Consider the following 21,396-nt stretch of genomic DNA (forward strand, 5'->3'; position numbering starts at 1 on the left):
GGGTTGGCGGGAAACTAATTCGAGGAAGGCATCAAAAAGTTGATACCCCGCTTCACCACCTGCATTGAGAGGAATGGCGACTATGTCGAAAAATAGCTTACATATGTACTACGGTAACCATGTAATTTTTATGTTTCAATAAAGAAAATTGTAACCTACAAAAATTCAGTACACTTACTTTCTGGATATGCCTCGTATATATATAATATATGAATATTATATTTATTGATAGTAAGAAAAGTCGAACAATGCCGGGTCCGTAAGCTAGTTATGAATAATTTATGGGTTATATTCATCCAAAAGGATCTGAAATATCCGGACAAATGAGAACAATTAATTGAAACCGGTCATTACTTGGAATTGTTCCTGAATACCTGGGAATACCCAAAACGCATAGAGCACGCCTATTTACCGAGGCAATTGAAATCTGGTTTATTTTTCTGTGGAATGCCAACGAAATATTTGCCGCGTTTTTAGTGTCAAAGCGTCTTCTTTCATTATTTTTGATATAAATTGATTATGGAAATAATAGATTTGAGGTATCATCAGAAAGATAGTTTTATCTACATTATTTTGATGTAATTTTTACAATATTTTACCCAAGAAAAGTGATGAAAATTAACTTCGTAAGAAATGTCAAAATTTTTACGTCATAATGAATAATTATATTTTTAGCATTATTTATTTACAGGTTTCTTGTACAAAATAATATTATTAGTAACAACAGTTGTATAAACTACCGAAATCTGGAAGAATTGTTATCATATACTTATATAATGCGACACAAAATTTTTTTAATTTAAATAGTTTACACATCTGCCCCTATGATGGAACAGTAAAGCTGTCCGAAACGTTGGATAGAGAAGAAGGAAGCGCAACACGGCGTTATAACCTAAAAATGAATAGCGATAATTATAACAATCAATTTTATTTGTAAATCGGTAACGATCATAGTTCTGGGAATTTTCTGTTCGGTTGTAGATACCATCGTAACATGGCTATTATTTAACAGAATGAAATCCAATCACAAACTTTTAATGAACTCTTAACTTCAAATAATTATGATTTCAAATCGTTAAAATAATCGAAAATAATAAAATAAATATTTAAATCGTCAAACTTCATTAAGTTTTATTTTTGATATATTTGAATTGAAAACCTTATTGGCTGAGCAGTAAGCTCATTGGCTTTGAGCCAGAACTCTTGCCTTTAATACCCTGATGAGGGTAATGTATTTCAAAATGTATGTATTATGAAATATAAAATAAATGTAGCGTAATTTCTCAGTCCTCCTTACTAGAAGATTCTGTGCTAAGGGGAACTAGATCTTGGGTAGAATGTTTTAAGCGTCTTATATAGTTCAAATTCATTGTGTTTTTTTATTAAGGTGAGATTTGATGAACTTAATGTAGTGATTTTTTAGAATTTGTCGGATACTGGGTGAGAGTTTGTTTGATTCACTCATCATCATTATTATTTGATCCATTTGATCGATCCATGCCTTCTTCAGACGTTCCAGACTTCTTCTCTCATTAACTTTCACGTCATATATCTTCTTACAGTCCTTATTCGTACATTCATTTTTAAGAACCATGATCATGTGTTTGACAAGTAGAAACTACGCCATTCATAAAAATGCAACGATACACGCTTCAACAACGCATTGAAATGATCAAAATTCACTTGAGTGAATCAAATGCAAATCATTTTAAGTGATGAGGCGCATTTCCACCTCGGTGGCTTCGTCAACAAGCAAAATTGTCGCAACTGGGGCTCGGAAAACCCAAGAGTTATTGTTGAAAAGCCTCTCTATTCTCAACGTGTGACTGTTTGGTGCGGTTTATGGTCCGGCGGAGTCATTGGACCTTACTTTTTTGAAAATGAGGCTGGAGCAACAGTTACGGTGAATGGATTGCACTATCGAGAGATGATTAATGATTTTTTATGGCCGGAATTGGATGATATTGATTTGGACAACGTTTACTTTCAACAAGACGATGCTACGTGCCACACAAGCAACGAAACCATTGGTCTTTTACGATTGAATATCAAAATAACACCTCTTATTGGAAAACACTGTATATATCAGACATATAAGAACTGCTTTAAAGTGTGAAATATCCTACTTACGAAATTCTTTTTGGTCATGGTTTTATTGTATAATGTTGAAAAATAAGTTGTATTGGAGATGATCGGAAAAAAATAATTTTCCCACCTGAACTTCACAAAATAAAATAAAAAACGCTATTTGACGTTGTTTTTTGCATTAATCAAAACAGGCGTTTTGTGTAAAGCGGGAATTTGAACCTTAATTGAATTAATTAAATGTTACACGATGTGGTGCATCGCCTTAAGCTTACGCTTTGATTTCTTTCCGGGTCTTCCCATGTGTAACATGGTAACCCACGGTTTTAGCACACATCAGGCATCGTATTTATAGAGCATTCGTTCTATTTTCATCCCTCCTTTTCCAGTTCCATGTCTGACGCGGTACATCAATTTAATACCATTGATACAAATTAAGAGTTGCTGCCGATGCAATATTGTGTCAGTTTTGCATGACATGGAGTTCATCATTTTTAATTCAATAAATACAACCGGACCAAGCCACACAACGCATCGAGCCGCTCCCAATTAGCAAATAACTAATTAAATTAAACAGTCAAAGGCAATAGAGTGGATGAAATCAATTGTGACTATAATACTGTATTTGGACATCCACTTCAAAGGATTATCCTCTCGCTATAGGCTCTCAACGAGCGTCATGGAAAGTGCGAACTATTGGTTTCTTTCAAATAGATTTAAGGGGGTGGCTGATTATGCTATAAGTTCAAAGCGTTTTATATAACTCCATATTGCTCGCCATACAATCCTATAGAGACCTGTCACACCTAAAAATATAATGTTTTACAAGTGTGAGCGAGGCGACGATATATTTGAAAATTATGCGACCCCCATCTCCTACCAACGGCAGGAGAAGGGGTTATAACAATTAAAGGAGCGCCGTAATACGCGGCTGTCGTCTGTCAAAGTGATAGATCCCATACAAAGAAATGATATTCCGCGGCAGTCCCCCAATCAATCTGAACCCTTCTCCTGAGGAAGATTATAGTAGTGTGTCAGTCCAACATATAATACGTATATGCCACGCCTAATTGTGTCTAAGGTCTTAAACGTTAACAGAAAAAAGTCAAATTAATGTTTGATATAATTTGTAATCAATAAAATTATATTTATTTAGGTTTTTATAAACGCAAGTTATTGCTTGGCGCTTGGAATATTTTTTATTACTAGGGCATTTTTGCCAAAGTTTGTACATTGCGTTTCTGTCATATTTCCGACGATTTTGATGCCTTTTTTCATACATATTGTAGAAGAATATTGGAGAGATATTTACACGAAAATGTATTTTTTTTATTTTTATTTTTTTTATTTTATTTATTATAAATTTTTAAAGATACAGGTATATGCAGTCCCACAAAGCTGTCACACATGACGGCTTGTCTGTAGGTTCTACAAATAATATATATAAAACATTTTTAATTTTTAATACATGTATGACACAAAATTATACAATAAACAATATCACAAAATAATATATATCAAAGTACCTACCTATATACAAATTATTTAGGCAGGTACGTTGAGATGTTCAGGAATACATCAATAATAATGTTCAGAGATACATTGATTCGTCGCTTATTAGCCAACGCTTAGTGTTTTTGGGGCAGGGTCTCTCATTATTCTGAGGTTTAAAATAATTATTAAATTTATTGAAAATCTCTGGTATTAAATATTTAAGCGTTCGGCTTCCATACTTATTTGTTACTCTTGGAATAATGAGGCCCTTATTTTCAGTGAATCTTGTTGTGTGATTATGCACCGGTTGCTTTTTATATTTGCTATCTCCCTCATTATCCATTATAATAATGTACCAAAGAAGACCCTTTATTGGAAGTAGGCCCTCAGAACCATACAGTAGTTTTAGATTACTTCTTTGTCTGTAGATATTCGGTGGTACAATTTTTTTTATTATAGCAATTTGTAAGTTTTGTATATATTTAATATAAATATTGCTTGAGTGCCCCCAAGTTCGTATGCCATATCTGAGTATGGATTCGACCATAGAAAAATAAATTATTTTAAGAGTACAATGAGGCAAAACAAATTTCAGTTTATAAAAATTACTTGCAAAAGATCGGAGCTGGTTACAGATTTTAGCCACTTGTTTATCCCATTTAAATTTATTGTCTACTATTAGTCCCAGATAAGTATATTCGTTAGTAAAGTCAATTGTTTCACAGTGGCAAATATTTTCAATTTTTCTATGTATACATTCAGAATTATGAGCAATTATTTTGGGTATATTCCATATTCCCAGGCTTGGTGATTTTACATACATACATTTTGTTTTTTTAACATTAATAATTAAACCAACATCATGAGCCCATTTAAGTAGCTCGTTAAAGTCACTTTGCAATTGTTGAATAGCTATGATAGGATTTTCATTGGATACTACAAGTGCAGTATCGTCAGCAAAAATGAATCTAAAGGCCTTTTTAAAGAGTTTTGACATAACAATAACATATATAATGTACAATTTTGGACCTAAAATTGATCCTTGCGGTACTCCTAATTTAATATGTCTTCCTTTACTCATATCATTTAAAATCTTTACGTTCATTTTTCTATTAGTTAAGTAGTTTTTAAAGAATGAGAGGAGTTTACCCCGGATTCCAATGTTTTCAAGAACCTTAATTAATTGTATATGGCTGAGAGTGTCAAAAGCTTTTGAGTAGTCAATAAAAAGCACCAGTACATGTTTTTTAGAATTAAGTTGAGAATTTATAAAATCAGAAAATTTTTCCAGCAATTTATCACAACTTTTTTTTTTCTGGAACCCGTACTGGCATTCATCTATAATATTCAAATTATTCAAATATTTATCTAAATTTATCGAAATATATTTTTCTAAAAATTTTTCTAGTGCCGGGAGAATAGAAATTGGCCTGTAATTGTTAATTTCGGAGTGATCTCCATTTTTGAAAATAGGTCTTACAATGCTATTTTTTAATTCATCGGGGATGAGGCTGGTATCGATTATTCTGTTGATAAAGTGAGCAATAACAGGGCTAAGTAATTTGACATGTTTTTTTTAAATCAAACATACGAATTAGATCTATGCCCGGTGACTTTGAATTTTTCATACCTCCGATAATATATTCAATTTGCTTAGCATTAGCTCTAGGTAAGTACATTGAATGCGGTAGGGATTCTTGCAAGTGATTAGACGCTCGGAAATCACATTCATGTAACAACTTATTAACTCCTTCATCAAAAAAGTTAGCAAAATTTTCTGCCACTGCATCAGAAGATTGTGACTTTAGGAAATATTTAGATAAGACTTCATCGCAACCAGATTTATTTTTCCTACCCAAAATTGTATTAATTTCATTCCATGTTTTTTTAATGTTCTTGAAACAGTGATTAAATTTGTTATTATAGTATGCCTTTTTTGTGTTTAATATTTGTTTATTAAGTTTATTTCTATATTTTTTGAAAGAGATTTCATATTTTTTATTATTAGGCGTGTTTTTCCACTTTTTCCACATGGAATCTCGTATTAGAATACTTTCAGCGAGACTGTCATTCATCCAAGTTTTTTGGTTATTTCGAAATTTTTTTGTTTTTAATTTTGTAAAGGTACTTTTTTCATAAATATTTTTAAAAATCGATTTTAATTCTGCATAAATAATGTTTGGTTCAGACAATTTTAACATTGCATTCCAATCGGTGATTTCGATCAATAAATCAATCCTTTTGTCCGATAGTGCAGTGTAATACTCTTGGTGCGATTTGTCGACGGTACATTTATCATAGTAACAGAAGTTAATACTAGCTGCAGTTAGGTAGTGGTCAGCTATTATTGAATCGCATACGCATGAACTGATTTCGGTCGTCTCCTTCACTCTTACATAGATATGGTCTAAACATGAAGCCGTTACATAATTAGTCAATATCGCTTCTCTAGTCACATCATTTATACATCTGGTCATTCCAAAATGAGACATGAGGTTTTCATATTGCATAGTTATGGGTTCGTGTACATTTAATAAGTTAATATTCGTATCACCTAGAACCAATACGGATTCTTTTATATCAATATTTCCCAATATTGTCTCCAGCTCATCAAGAAATAATTTTTTTTTTGTATTTGGCGGTCTATATATTGCTAAAAGATGTAAGCGAATATGTTTGTTTACTGAAATGGTTCCGTAAACGCATTCAAAATTATTAGTCATAATATTTATTTTTTCAAATGTAAGGTGATCTTTCACGTACACAATAATACCGCCACCCGATCTTTTTGTTCGACAAAAATGGTACGAATTAAATCCCGGTAATTTATAAAGATTTATATTATTTTCATTAATAGACGTTTCGCATAGCGAAATTAAGTCGATGTTTCTCAAAGAGCTAGAAACAATTAATAGTAAAGTGTCCCAATATTTAGATAAAGATCGTATATTTAAGTTGAGGGCAGTTATTTTATTATTTCCTAACACATGTTTTTTTGTAGCCCAGTTTTCAAAAATTGACGTGCGTTCATAATCTATTTCTGCTGAATCAAAATCACAGTTCAAGTCACCCATATAGAATAATATTTTAATTGGCAGCAATAATATATAAACATGTATTGGGATTTATAAATATAAATACGATAGATACATAACAATATAGCAGTTAGTATTTCCGATATGTTCCAGGTTAGATTATAGTTTAATCAGTTAAATAAATTTAATCAGTTAAATACAACTTAAGAACCCGTTAATATTTTAAATTAATTATTTAGATCAAAATAAAGTGTGTTTTTACCAAGTATTATTTCTACATTCAATTAAACAAAGTTAATTTTGCATTGTAGGTAATTAAGATTAATTTTATGGTGTCTTTAAATAGCTTGCATAATTAACATATTATTGAAAATTTACAGTTTTTACATAAATTTGGACCAACATTGAAAAAATCTAGTTTTACTTTTGTGCTAAAAATCCGTTAGTTCCATTCCGTGGCCACATTTACATTTTGACATATATTTTATAACGCCCTTTTGAAGGGCTTTTACATGGGAATAGTTTATGAAATTATATAAAATTACACTATCATCAACCGTTCTATTTTTATTTTTTATACATAACTGAAGTGCACTAGCAACAATCCATTAGTCAACATTATTTCTCTCCATTAATATTCTGTAAAGAAACGAAATGAAAAATATACTAATGTCAAAAACAAGTAAAAAATAGAGGATAAATGTCCATTTCCACAGCTGAGGTATTTCGAACAGAAATAATAATAATATCACTGTATGAAAAGGTCTAATCCTGTGATGGGAAAGCCGGCATACACAATTATACTCACAATTGATTTCCTACACATCATTATGCCATTTTGACTGCTGAATTTTTAATTTGCTATTTGATAGCGGCTCTGCACGTTGTGCAGCTTACTTTTGAAGTAGCCAATCATGTTTAGATAGTGTTTATTTTTTTTAATGCCGCACAGAGTCATTGGTATGATATCATCTCCATTTGGAGTGTATAGTGAGGCTGAAAAGAATGGGGAAGAGAAGGAGAAGGGATAGAAGAAGTTTTGAGAATTTACTGACTATTTAAATGTGGTCAGCAAACATGGTTAAAGTCATCTCGATTCTTAATCATGGTCTTTCACCAGAAAGCAGGCGGGGGTAACCAGGAACCGCCCAGGAACTATTTATTTGCTAGCCAAAACCTCTGCCATAAGTCACAGATCTTGCTTCATCCATATTCAAACATTGCATAAAATATTTTCTTTATCTATTAGTTGTCTGCAACGGGCAAAAAGCTGATTTTAGGCACAAACATTCAAACATACATATACTTTAATACATTTGTGGGCACACACTCATTGCTTCATCCACATTTAAACATCACATAATAAATATAAAAATAGGCACACACCTCCTGTTAATCCACATTCAAACATTTCATCACACCCCAGATTTTTACCCATTAGTTTCGGGCAAAAGCAAAGTATTGACACACACTCTTTGTTTCATCCACATGCAACCGCCCTTCAATTTATATCGAACCAAAGGTTCTTTTTCGTTTGAATTCGGACCTGCCTATTTCGTATGGAAAATCCTATACAAGAATTAAGCCCCTAATCGTATGGAAAAAATTCAGACCATTTGTGATGTTTTTATATATCGATCCGTTCAAATTGTCGCTGGTGTGGCATGTCTGATTTTGGCCTTTAAGTTTATGGTTCACTTCGTTTAGTGACTTAGCATGTTTAGATGTTTAGATGCCTGTATAGCATGTTTAGATGCCTGTATTCATGGGGTGATGCTTAGTCAAATCCGTGGATGTTACTATCTTGTCCTTGCGGGCTGGAACGGGAGAGATCGTTCGAGGCCATATTACTTCTCCAGACGGAACTGGGAGGGATGGATTCACACGTCCGTCACTCCTAGACACCCAAATGACCACCAGTTTCCCACCCCTTTTACTTATTCCTTCCCAGTAGGTACTTCCTCTACTTAGTTTCCTTAACTCTTGACCGGCCAAGATGCCAAACAAAACGTCTGTAACCAAGTGGGTTTTCCGACGACCCCATGCATTTTTTGTCTTATGGGCTTTTAAACTATAGAAATTACAATTATTAATGGTAACCTATGTATTTTCGCAGGAAAACGTAAAATACTAAAACGATATGTCAAGTATTTAAGCTAATATAAGGAGCACAGTAATTTAGGTTACTACCTACTCCCCTACTTGGCTGCGGGATAGTTAAGGCGATGCACTACGTCGTGTAACATTTTAAATTGAGCCGTTATCAATAACAACCCTTACGTAGATGGCGATACGGCTTAAATTCCCGCTTCTAACCATCCACCTGTTTTGATTTATGCAAGAAAAAAACATGGCCAAAAAGTATCTTTTATTTTATTCTGTGGATGTTCAGGCGTAAATATTTAATTTTTTTTTGATCATTTTATAAATAACTTAATTTGCCACATTATACAATAAAATTATAACCGAAAATGGGTTCGTAAGTAGGAGATTTTGAACTTTAAAGCAGTTTTAATAGGCATTATATCATCTTTACATTATTTTTTTCTGGGCTTATAACAAAATTTATCTAAAAAATACTCGATTATTTCGAAGGTCAGGATGTATTCTACTTGCAGTATTTAATTAAAGCATCTGAAACATTTCTAGGCGACCAAATTTTCAAACCAAAAACACATGATTTTGCATTACTACGTATGGCATCGCCTTAAACAGACCCTCCACATAAAACCACCAAAGATGAAGGCCTCCCGTATGAAGTCAATATAGAATAGGGCGATACTGAAATAAATAAAATCTCTTTATTATAGATTCAATTGATAAATTGATGCAGTTTGTAAATAGTTTTCAAAATTTAATTTGATTAATGAAATAAAATATTGAATAATTATAAATTCTATGTTCAGTTATTTATACAAATTATGATTGTTGAGATTATACCGCTATAAACTATAAAAAGTAATTGACTGGCATTTCAAACAGATCGGATTTATTAGATTACCGGACTTTCTACGAAATACCTCTATAAGTTAATTTTACTATGGGTCCTCAAATCTTCCACTTAAACCGAGCTTCCCAAGCTCAGATTTAAAGCTCTCACAACTGATGCCAAATAATAAATAAACAGGAAAATTGGGACCATTGAAAGGAATCCAATTTCTATACTAGATTGGCTCTCTTGCTATGTAATACGAATAAATAGGGTCTAATGAGGGTAAGCCGCCAAAATCGTAAAGATGTTAATATCTTTTCACAGGGAGGTTTTAATGTGCTTACTCTGAGCACTAAATACAAGTTTGGAGCATAAATCCATTTCACTAAATTTAAAAACCTACTAGTAGTTCTTATTTGAAGTATGATACAGTTAAAAGTGACCGAGGGGAATAGGGTCCCATTAGCTCAGTTGGTAGAGCACTGTCCCGGAAAGACAAGGGTCCTGGGTTCGAGTCCCAGATGTGACCGTTTCCTTTTCTGATTTTTCTGTTTCAGATTTTCGTTTAGAAATCACTAATATTGTCTTCAATATTTAAATATTACAATTTGAGGTTTTACTCAATAAAGTTATTCCGAAAAATAAATATTAGTAATAATTCATATAAATTTACATTTGCTAAAGATGGTAAGCCTTCAACGAATTTAAACGATGCAAAGGCAAACATTTCTGCGCGCAACAAGTGTCAAAATCAATGTTACTTGGGTATGAAATTAATTGCGAGTGCATCATACGTTTGCCAAAACAAAGCATTGTTCGAAATGGACAGGGCACTACCATCTATCAGAGTTTCGTCAAACAAAGGGTGGTAGAATGGTCGGGTGGGGGTTACACAGACTCCTCCAATGGTTCATAGCCCATCTCTATTTATATTATCTATGGCGCAATCTATATCGATGTTTTAAACTCAGTTAGAAGGTAATAGCCAGTCGTAAATATGTTCATTATCTGGAAGGGGATTATCTGAATAATTGCACTACTGTAGAATTCTGGTCCCGAGTTGGAATCTTCGCAAGGTATTAGAGGAATAATTCAGAGCTGGAGCTAAGATTTATAAAGTCCTAAATAAATTAGACTGATGATGGTAATTGAGTCAAATAAGTTAATTCTTATTTCTTAGTTGAAATGGGGTATCTATTTAATACGAAATTTCAATAAAGAAATGCCAATTAAACTAAGTCAGTTAATTTTGAAAATGCAATAAGGCAGAGTTTTGGCTTTGAATTGATGTTCAAAATAAGAGGAAGGTCACAGCTTGTAAAATATTAAGAAAAACTCTGCGTGTCCAATTCCAGGCAACGCTGGCGACTTCTACTAGTTTAAAGCGAAATAATACTTGAAAAAAATATTAGTTATAGGCGTTTCCAAAGAGTGGACGCGCTTCCAGTGGGCGGAGCAAGAGACTGAACCATTTATTATTTTGAGTATCGAGTTTCATTACTATAAGTATTGAAGTAACGTATGACCGAGTTTGCTTTAGCGGGACTGAAAATGGATCTTTCCGAGTGGTATATTTTTATTAATTCTTTTAATTATTTTAATGAATACGTTAATAAAATCACTAATGTTTCTAGAGGGATTCCTCGGGAAGTTACTAATTCATCGTCTACAAAAATAAAATCAGGTGCTTCCCGCTCATCTTATAGTTGAAAAACGTTTTATAAAATTAGCAAACCGTTTAACATAAGATATGTAATGGTAATGTCCTATTTTTATTAATCTTAAATATAAATAATTTGCATCCCTAGGAATCTCTCTAGACACATTTAAGAGTTTAGTAATACGTTCATCAGAAATAATTAAAATGTGAACGTTGGGGCAAATTCCCGTTATCAGGGTTTTGTGTCACCTTAATCATAAATACCTACATCAGGATATGGTTGCGCCAATACGCAATAGACATTAATTATACACACATCTCATGCACACATACACACATACCTGCGACCACTGTACTGAGATAGTATTGTTGTTCCTTTGTTCCTACCTTCCTTCCCATTCCTGCTAATTTATGTGCCCTTTGGTAGTCAGTATGTTGCAATAACCCAAACCGCTAACAATAAACCGCATCCGCTCGAGATCTCGTCTCCCTTATCTTACGAAATTATTATTCGCGACGATATAGTGCAATCCGCTTGTGTTAAGTGACATTGTTGTGAAGAAAAGACGGGAAGAAACAAGTGCCCCTTTCCCAATGGTGAGTCCTTCCTGTATCCATACAACAAATATTATCTTATGTGCAGTGGGCATTGCTCAATCATTCAAGGTCCTTCGACAATCATTTTTTACACTAACATAAAAAACAACTACATAACTTCTTACACACCAAAGTTGGTCCTTCGAGCCGGATATTGAACCGTAATTTCCGTAATTTCGGTAATAAACCATAAGAGTGTTATTGCGTTTTACATACCCGCGTAATCAATTAATAATTACCCGCATTTTATTTCTGGAGATTCCTATCCGATATTACTGGATGAATTGAATGGAAATAACATATTTACCCGCAAATAGAATAGATTTATAATATATGCCAATACCGCTATTTAATATCTATTTCTAATAATAATACCGATATTGTTATATCAACCGCATTTAAAATTAACCGCATTTCATTATAAATTATTTGGTTATTGTAATACATCCCAGTATTGGATGTATTATACATAAAAATAATAATACTTTAATAAGACGTAAAGTGATAAATTTGGTCTACCCGCATTATCTATACTTAACCCTTCACGGCACCCGCACTGAGTTAACCCTACGGGCATAAAAGTTAATTTATTGAATAAAAATTAAATATCAATCAATTTATTTTCTATAAATATTATTATTATAATATTTTTTACCGCATTATATAATAAAATAACCAGAATCAGAAAATGGCTACAAGCGCGTCAGGGTCGTCACGTGACGAAAGACTCTTGAAACGTTTAAATGCCAAATTGGCCGCTAATTTTGCATGTTTACAATCAGTCTTCGACAAGATGAAGAAGGCTTCTGATAGTGTTAACAATCGGCAATCTTTTTTATCAGGCGCAAGTACACTAGAAAGAATTCGGTCCGAATTTATAACGCTTCTAGATGAAAAGGTTAATTGTGAACTGGAATTGAACCCAGAAGCAGTCGCTGAATATTCTCAATTAAATGCTTTTGAGGAAATTTTCGGCATTATTAAATATACCGAAGCGAACATGCTGGCCAATCCGGTTGAAAAACCTCGCCGTCAAATTAAATTACCGCCTTTAGAAATAGCGTGCTTTGACGGAAAATTAGAAAATTGGCCTCTTTTCTATGAGACTTATATCTCGGTTATCCATTCAAATTATTCATCGGATAATTCAGAAAAGATGCAGTATCTGATGTCCAAGTTGACGGGAAAAGCTTTAAATATTTGCAAAACTATCACACCTACCGGTACAAATTATCAAGTGATATGGGACGCATTGTGCACCAAATATAATGATCCACGCGTTCTCGCTGAGTCATACTTTGATCGATTGCTGAAAATACCTGCTGTTACTTCGGTTACGCCCGCTTCGCTAGAAAAATTTGCAGATACATACGCGACTAACATTGCCGCACTGAAACAGTTACGAATCAAAGATCTCGCAGAATTTATATTGCTACAACTGGGCCTTAAACGTCTTGACATAGAGACAGTGAAGGCTTTCGAATCGTCTATTCGGAATGATGAAATTTTCCCGTCCAGCTCTGATTTAATTGATTTTGTGAGAGGACAGCAACGAATCCTTAATCGCGCGCAAATCGCACAACCTACGTCGAGCCGTCTTGGCTCAAATAATAATAATTCCGCAAAGACATTTATTAATGTCGAAAAAGGCGACAATCACTCTGTCGAAATTTGTTTTTGTTGTCAAAGGGGATCGCACCCTTTGTATCAATGCTCTAAATTTAATGGTTTAGAACCACGCGAGCGATTTAATTTAATCAAGTCATCGAATATACGAGTTTGCGTGAACTGCCTCAGTACTAGGCACGGCACAAAAGCGTGCAAATCAAAGAGTACGTGCAAATCATGCACTCTCAACCACCATAGTTTGTTGCATTTCAAACAAACTGATCAGCGAAAACCACAACGAGACCAAATACCGTCTCCCGCGTCGCCAGCAGACGTCGATAATGACGATTCAAATTCTGCAAGCCCGGTATCACTGTGCGTGACAAATTCATTTACTAGAGCAAATACTACTGCACTCTTAGGAACTGCCGTTTGCACTACCCGAGATGCTAAGGGCCAGGTGCAGACAATACGCGCTCTGATAGATAGCGGCTCCCAAAGGGATATTATTACGCGTAAATGCTGTTTACGTTTGAATCTCACGGTGCGATCATCGCAAGGCACTTACGTCACGGGAATAGGCGACTCAAGAAATTTGACAAAGGGCATGACTTGTCTAAAATTATACTCTCGCTACGACGACACTCACTCGTATATGATTGAACCTTATGTAGTAGAAACTATAACTAGTGAGTTGCCTACTGTTAACGTCAACCGCGCCTCGTTGTCGTATCTCGACAATTTGCCCTTAGCAGATAATACTTTCCACACGCCCGGTGAGATTGATATTATCTTGGGATGTGACATGTTTGCTCGCATTTTTAAAGCAAACAAAATATCAGGTTATCCCGGCCAGCCAATTGCTATCGAAACTACTTTGGGCTATCTCATCCTAGGCACTGCTCCAACGATGACTGAAACCCCAAGTATAAACGCCACACCATCATTTTGTACGTTCGCGAAAAATGATGACCTTTGCCTTTCGCGCTTCTTCGAATTGGAAGACATTCCAGACGAGAAATTTTTAACGCCTGATGAACAGGAATGTGAAGACATTTTTAAACTCACCACTTCCCGTGACACGACAGGTCGTTACATTGTTGCGTTCCCGTTTCGTAACAGTCCTTCTATCCTCGGTGAATCGTTGCCAGCCGCTGAGCGCCGGTTCCGATCTCTCGAACGCCGATTAATAGCTCAACCCGCTATAAAATTAGAGTACGACAAAATATTGCGCGAATACCTACAGAAAGGGTACATTTCGCCTGTCGATAATTCTGACTTACCCCATTACGTCATTCCGCATCATATTGTAGTTCGCGAGGACAAATTAACTACCAAAATCCGCATGGTTCTGGACGCGAGCATGAAATCCGATTTGGGCTACTCGCTCAACGACATTCTACATACCGGTAAGAATTTACAAGGTGATTTGTTTCGGATTATACTTAAGTTCCGATTGTTTGCAGTAGCTATAACCGCTGACATAAAACAAATGTATCTTCAAATTGTAGTGCAAGAAGAATGCCGTCGTTATCAGCGAATGCTGTATAGATTTAACAATAGCGACCCTTTACAATTGTTCGAATTTAATCGCGTCACATTCGGCATGTCTTGTAGCCCATTTTTGGCAATGCGTACACTGCGCCAACTCGCGTCGCATGAACGACCTCGTTTTCCACTTGCTGCAAACTTGGTGGAAAATGGCTCTTTCTATATGGACGATTTCGTCACCAGTTGTTCGTCGGTCGAGGAAGCCTCCGAGTTATCGACGGAATTAATTCAGCTGTTCGCTGCTGGAGGATTTGACCTTGTAAAGTTCTCTAGCAATTCTCCTAATCTTTTGTCCACGATTCCTTCAGCGCGTCGTGTTAAGGAACATGTGGAATTTAATTCTGATGAAAACCTAAAAATACTAGGGCTTCATTGGATACCCGCTTCAGATAATTTCGTATTTGTTGTAAACTCCAACGAAAGAATTTGTACTAAACGAAACATTCTCTCGACGATTGCTCGTCTTTGGGATTTGATGGGTTTCGTTGCACCAGTTGTATTATTAGCCAAGCTTATAATTAAGTCTCTTTGGGAATACAAGCTTGATTGGGACGATACTCCTCCTGGAACTGTTGTCACGCTTTGGCGACAGTTTGAAAAAGAATTGCCATTACTGCAATCTATTAAAATTCCTCGTTTTGTAGGAATCGAACACCAATGTATACTAACCCTTATCGGGTTTTCAGACGCAAGTGAACGCGCATTCGGAGGTGTTATTTACTTACATGTTTACTGTCCGAATACTGATAAAACCACAATTAGTTTATTATGTGCCAAATCCAAAGTCGCTCCTGCTAAGACGATTTCACTTGCGCGATTAGAACTATGTGGAGCACTAATACTTGCGCGATTAATGCATACGGTCAGTAATACCTACGCATCAAATTCAAGAGCTCATACGACATTAGCTTTTTGCGACAGCACGGTTGCTCTAGCGTGGATAAATTCACCGCCTGCGAAATGGCAGACCTTCGTTGCCAATCGGGTGTCACAAATACAAAAACACCTGGGGGCTGAATGCTTCTATCATATAAAAGGGAAAGACAATCCCGCCGACTGCCTGTCGCGTGGTCTCACCCCCGCTCAACTCATAGACCATCCGTTATGGTTTAATGGCCCCGCATTCGCTCAGTTACCTAAAAATGATTGGCCTTTACAGCGTTTTGATTCGAAATCTGTATCTGATCCACCCGAACTGAAAACTAAAGTTTTGATGTCCGTTCAAAACAATAACCGCCTCAAAACAATTGCTCCACCTTTACTGTGTGCACTAGCTTCTCGTGTTAGTTCATGGCCGAAATTAATTCGGATTGTAATCTATGTTTTTCGTTTCATTAAGAAATTACCGCGAACATTCGAATTAAGTCATATCTTAACTGCAGAAATAGCTGTTATAAAATCAATACAGCAAGAACATTTCTCCGAAGATATAAAGGCAGTCAATGATGGGAAGAAGGTTCGGCGAGCTATTGCAAAATTGAATCCGTTTCTTCATCACGGTATTCTAAGGGTAGGAGGCAGATTAAAAAACGCTGAAATAGAATTTGACAGTCGTCATCCCATTCTATTACCCGCGCGTGATCATGTAGTCGATTTAATAATAGATTACTATCATATAAAGAACCTACATACGGGTCCCACTTTACTCATGTCTCTACTAAGACAGAGATTCTGGATACTTTCATCGCGTAATCTGGTCCGGAAGCGCGTCCATCGGTGCAATACGTGCTTCAAAGTTAAGCCTAAACCACAATTCCCAATAATGGGAGATTTACCCGCTTGTCGCGTCCGCGAAGCTAAGGCTTTTCTACACACAGGTGTTGACTACGCTGGCCCGCTACAAATAATCCCTTATAGACGTCGGGGGGTCCGAAGTCAAAAGGCATACATTTGCATATTTATCTGCCTAGTGACCCGTGCGGTTCATATCGAACTCGCTTCAGATCTTTCCACCGAAGTCTTTCTCAACGCTTTCAAGCGTTTTTTATCTAGACGTGGTCCTGTGAGTGTAATGTACTCCGATAATGGAACGAACTTCGTGGGAGCTAAGTCTCATTTAAACTCTTTATTCGATCTAATAGAGTCTCGTAATTATAAGAAGGAACTCTCAAATAATCTACGGGAAAACCGCATCGAATGGAAAATGAATCCTCCTCAAGCTCCACACTTTGGTGGAATCTGGGAAAGTAACATTAAATGCCTGAAGAGTTATTTAAATAAAATCGTAGGCACCTCTCTACTGACTTACGAAGAGATGCAGACAGTGCTTTCTCAGATTGAAGCAATTTTAAACTCACGTCCGCTGTCGGTACTTAGTGTCACCGATGTTTCAGCTCCGTTACCTTTAACACCCGCGCATTTTTTAACACTTACGCCGTTAAAATCTCTACCCGCCGCTGACTTGTCCAACGAGTCCGTAAACTTACTGCAAAGGAAGCATCTCGTCGATCATCTCGTCCAGACTTTCTGGAACCGCTGGCGTATGGAATATTTAAATACTTTACAATCGCGGCAGAAATGGAACACGAGTTCAAACCCGGTAACGGCAGGCACAATTGTAATGATGAAGTGTGAAAATATTGCGCCTCTTCAATGGCCTATTGGCATAATAGTCAACGTATATCCCGGTTTGGACGGAGTGACCCGTGTTGCTGATGTCAAAACGAACACCGGCATATACCGCAGAGCAGTAGTAAAACTCTGCCCTTTACCGTCGCAATAATAGTCCTTGGCAACTTGGTCATCAGATGGTACATCTATGGCCCTCTTTTTTTATTTTCTACATTATTCTATTTAATTTAGTTTAAATTTACCGCTGATTAATTTTATTACTAAATTAATACAATAGCATCACATATTAACATTTTTCTGACCTTTTTACAAATTAATACTAATTTTACCGCGTGTTACTACAATTTTGTTCGTTTTAACGTTAAAGCGTACTGACCTTTTTATGGTTTATGGAAGTGGATTCTTTCATCCCCTTCCAGGCGGGGGGCATGGTTGCGCCAATACGCAATAGACATTAATTATACACACATCTCATGCACACATACACACATACCTGCGACCACTGTACTGAGATAGTATTGTTGTTCCTTTGTTCCTACCTTCCTTCCCATTCCTGCTAATTTATGTGCCCTTTGGTAGTCAGTATGTTGCAATAACCCAAACCGCTAACAATAAACCGCATCCGCTCGAGATCTCGTCTCCCTTATCTTACGAAATTATTATTCGCGACGATATAGTGCAATCCGCTTGTGTTAAGTGACATTGTTGTGAAGAAAAGACGGGAAGAAACAAGTGCCCCTTTCCCAATGGTGAGTCCTTCCTGTATCCATACAACAAATATTATCTTATGTGCAGTGGGCATTGCTCAATCATTCAAGGTCCTTCGACAATCATTTTTTACACTAACATAAAAAACAACTACATAACTTCTTACACACCAGGATACAAAGTATAATGATAAATTAGAATGTCGTTTAATTACAAACAACTAAGCATAGACAAAATATTATTAATATTAATAGGAATCACGTAAAATAATTATTTTAAATAACATAAACTTTTAACTGTATTTTTAATTTCTAAAATATATTTTTCCCATCTTTCTTAAATCGGACAGAATGTCTAGGACAGCCTTGCATTGTACATTGTAGATTAAGGAACCATGTATATTACAGTTGATAACACTCCGTTCAATAGAAATAAGACTTACTTGGATTTGGATTTTTGGGATTTGTCCTTTCACCGTAAAACAAAAATAAGACAAACACAACTTTTTTTCGCTATGCGACTTTTGATGAAACCTTTGCAATGTAAGGGGGATCTAACTCACCAAGTTCTGGCAACTGGGGCGTGGCAGACGTAAATGTATCTCTGGACTGCTAGCGCTAGTGTCAGCCATATGCTAGCTGTGTGGAACATGGCTGGTATCACCTGGAAAACAAAACGAAAATTACGAATTAATCAAATAATTTGTATGTAATAAATATCTCGTAAAAACGTGTAAGTAGCTATTTTTAACAGCTTACTTAAAAAATTGTTTAAAAGATTATTTTTTAAATTTATTTTAAATTTATTGTTGTTACAATATATATAGACGTGACGTAGAAATCTCAAAGTGGCAAGCCAAAAGTAAGACAATTGCATTGCTTCCGATTTGATAGTTTTAGTACTAAACTGCGACGCCTCGCGTAAGGTAAAGTAAATTGCATTAAAAAAGTGCCAAAAGGCCAACGAAATATGATTTCATTCGTAAATACATAAAAATCATTTATTATTATAAAAATACAATTATTTCCACCGCCTTTAGAGAAAGTGAGATAGTGACCGTAGCAACACGTAAGTACAAGAAAGACAACCTAATAGCAGAAAGTCGTCTCATACAGTATTCCGTGTTTGCCTTAAAGTGTAAGCGAGTAAGCGCATTTTGTTATCTCAGTTACACACGTGATGAAGAATGTAGTATACGACGCAAATACGAAAACCGAATATCATTTATTTCTAAAATAAAATAATTAAAACACTTTGTTTTTACCACGATAATCTTTATTTTTTATATAAAGTCAACATGTTTTGAGAACGATGTAAAAACGATGTAAAAACAAAGTGTTTTAATTATTTTATTAATAAAATGGTGCCACAAAGTGAATTTGCAAAATTTGAAGAAATCATTTATTTCGTTCATACACACATATTCTTTGAATGTCTTGTCTTTGTCATACATGAACAACGTTTCAATTAAGAATCTAGTGGAAACATAAGAGTGTTTCTTAATTGTCACATTTTATCTTGAGTTTGGGAGACATGATGTATTCCCAGAAGGCTTTTACGTACAATGTAGTGTTACTTTTTTTGAGAAAATACAATGAACATAATAATTAAAATTCACAATAGTTAACAAAATACAGGAAACAGAAAATATAAACATATAACATAAAAATAGATAATCTGCATTGACAGATCAAATCCTCAAAGATGTCATCGACCCTGTGGGATATTATTTTCCTCAGGTCCTCTTGTGTCGAGTTTAGGGAAAACAAAAAATCCAATAATTAGAGACTCGATAAGAGTAAAATTAAAAAGAGTAAACTTTCTGATAAAAAATATTGCTTATTTTATTAGGAATCTGTTTAAATTATTTGTATTGCTGTTAAAAATGGAGATGTAGGCCATAACGAATGAATTGATAGGTATGTTGATAAACTTTAAGAAAAAATACCAACGTTTTGAAACGATGTCCAAAATCTTTATTTATTTATTTTATTTATTACAACATAATACATTACAAAATGATAACAAATTTATAATGTATTATTCCCAGTGAGTTTACAAAACTCATTTCGGTAATCAATAAGACAAACGCGAGAGCTTGAACACGTGTTCCGATGTTATTTATCTATTTTATTACCAATTATTTTTATAAGCAATAATTGTTCGCCTGAAACACTCATCCACATTGAAAAATTTTTTTGATAAAAAATACATGACGCCAACGGGACTCGAACCCGTGTCCATTCGATTTCCGGTCGAAAAAAAAAAAAAAAAAAAAAAAAATTGTTATCCTTTGTGCTATGCATAAATAAAATCTTGTCTTAAAAACATTAATTTATCAATAAATATTTTATTTTATTAAGTAATAATCGCATTTTTGAACTGTTGAATATTTAATTAGAAAATATCTATATCAGGGGACAGTTAATTTAGTAACAGAATCATTTTTCCGAGCGGCATTACTAATGGTAAGTTAGTTCTGCATTTTGGAACGACAATGGTTCTGTGCCTGCGCGCTCTTGTGTAATTGTCGGGGACATAAAACTATATTTTTCTATTATATCGGGAATACAGATGTTACCGTTTAGAAGTTTATATGCTGTTGTCAGCAAAGCAGTTTTCCTTCCATCGGTGAGGCTATTAAAACCCAGCATTCTGGACAAAAAGGCTGATGGATATAACCAGGGATAATATCCGAAGTATCTATGATATAAATATCTCAGAAACTTCTTTTGTACTTTGTCTATCACTTGAGGGTAGGTTAAATCCATTGGTCCCCATGTTACAGAACCACTTTCCAAAATGCTACGTACTAAATTATAGTACAGCACACAAATCGCGGCCGAGCTGCAAAAATGTCTGGAGTTGCTTAGCACAAATCCTAGCATTCTTAAAGCTTTGTTGCGTTTCTATGTGGACGTGAAATGTTAGTTGCGTATCAAATGAGATTCACAAACCTCTCGAAATAACAATGTGCTGAAGAGATGAATAAGACTTTTTGTAGTTATAGTAAATCGTTTTGTTTGCCTTGGTGTAGCACATAATGGAGCATTTCTTAATATTAAATCCTAATTTATTGATATGATAACATTCGACCGTAGAATTTATATCGCTTTGTAGCTGCAAGCAATTTACAAAGATTTTTATTAAAATGA

The 21,396-nt window shown here is 35.0% G+C and overlaps 1 protein-coding gene across 1 annotated transcript in view; it reads right to left on the reverse strand.

Annotated features, from left to right (window-relative positions):
* Nucleotides 1-21,396, reverse strand: part of SPR (G protein-coupled sex peptide receptor) — a 535,487-nt gene that overhangs the window by 130,940 nt on the left and 383,151 nt on the right. The window contains exon 2 of the mRNA XM_089649467.1: nucleotides 18,804-18,904. Coding sequence (XP_089505593.1) covers nucleotides 18,804-18,904 — 101 coding nt within the window. The remainder of the gene's footprint in view (nucleotides 1-18,803; nucleotides 18,905-21,396) is intronic.

Source organism: Hesperophylax consimilis, chromosome 30, assembly GCF_061612785.1.
Source record: "Hesperophylax consimilis isolate HC1 chromosome 30, BYU_Hcon_1.0, whole genome shotgun sequence".
NCBI lineage: Eukaryota > Metazoa > Arthropoda > Insecta > Trichoptera > Limnephilidae > Hesperophylax > Hesperophylax consimilis.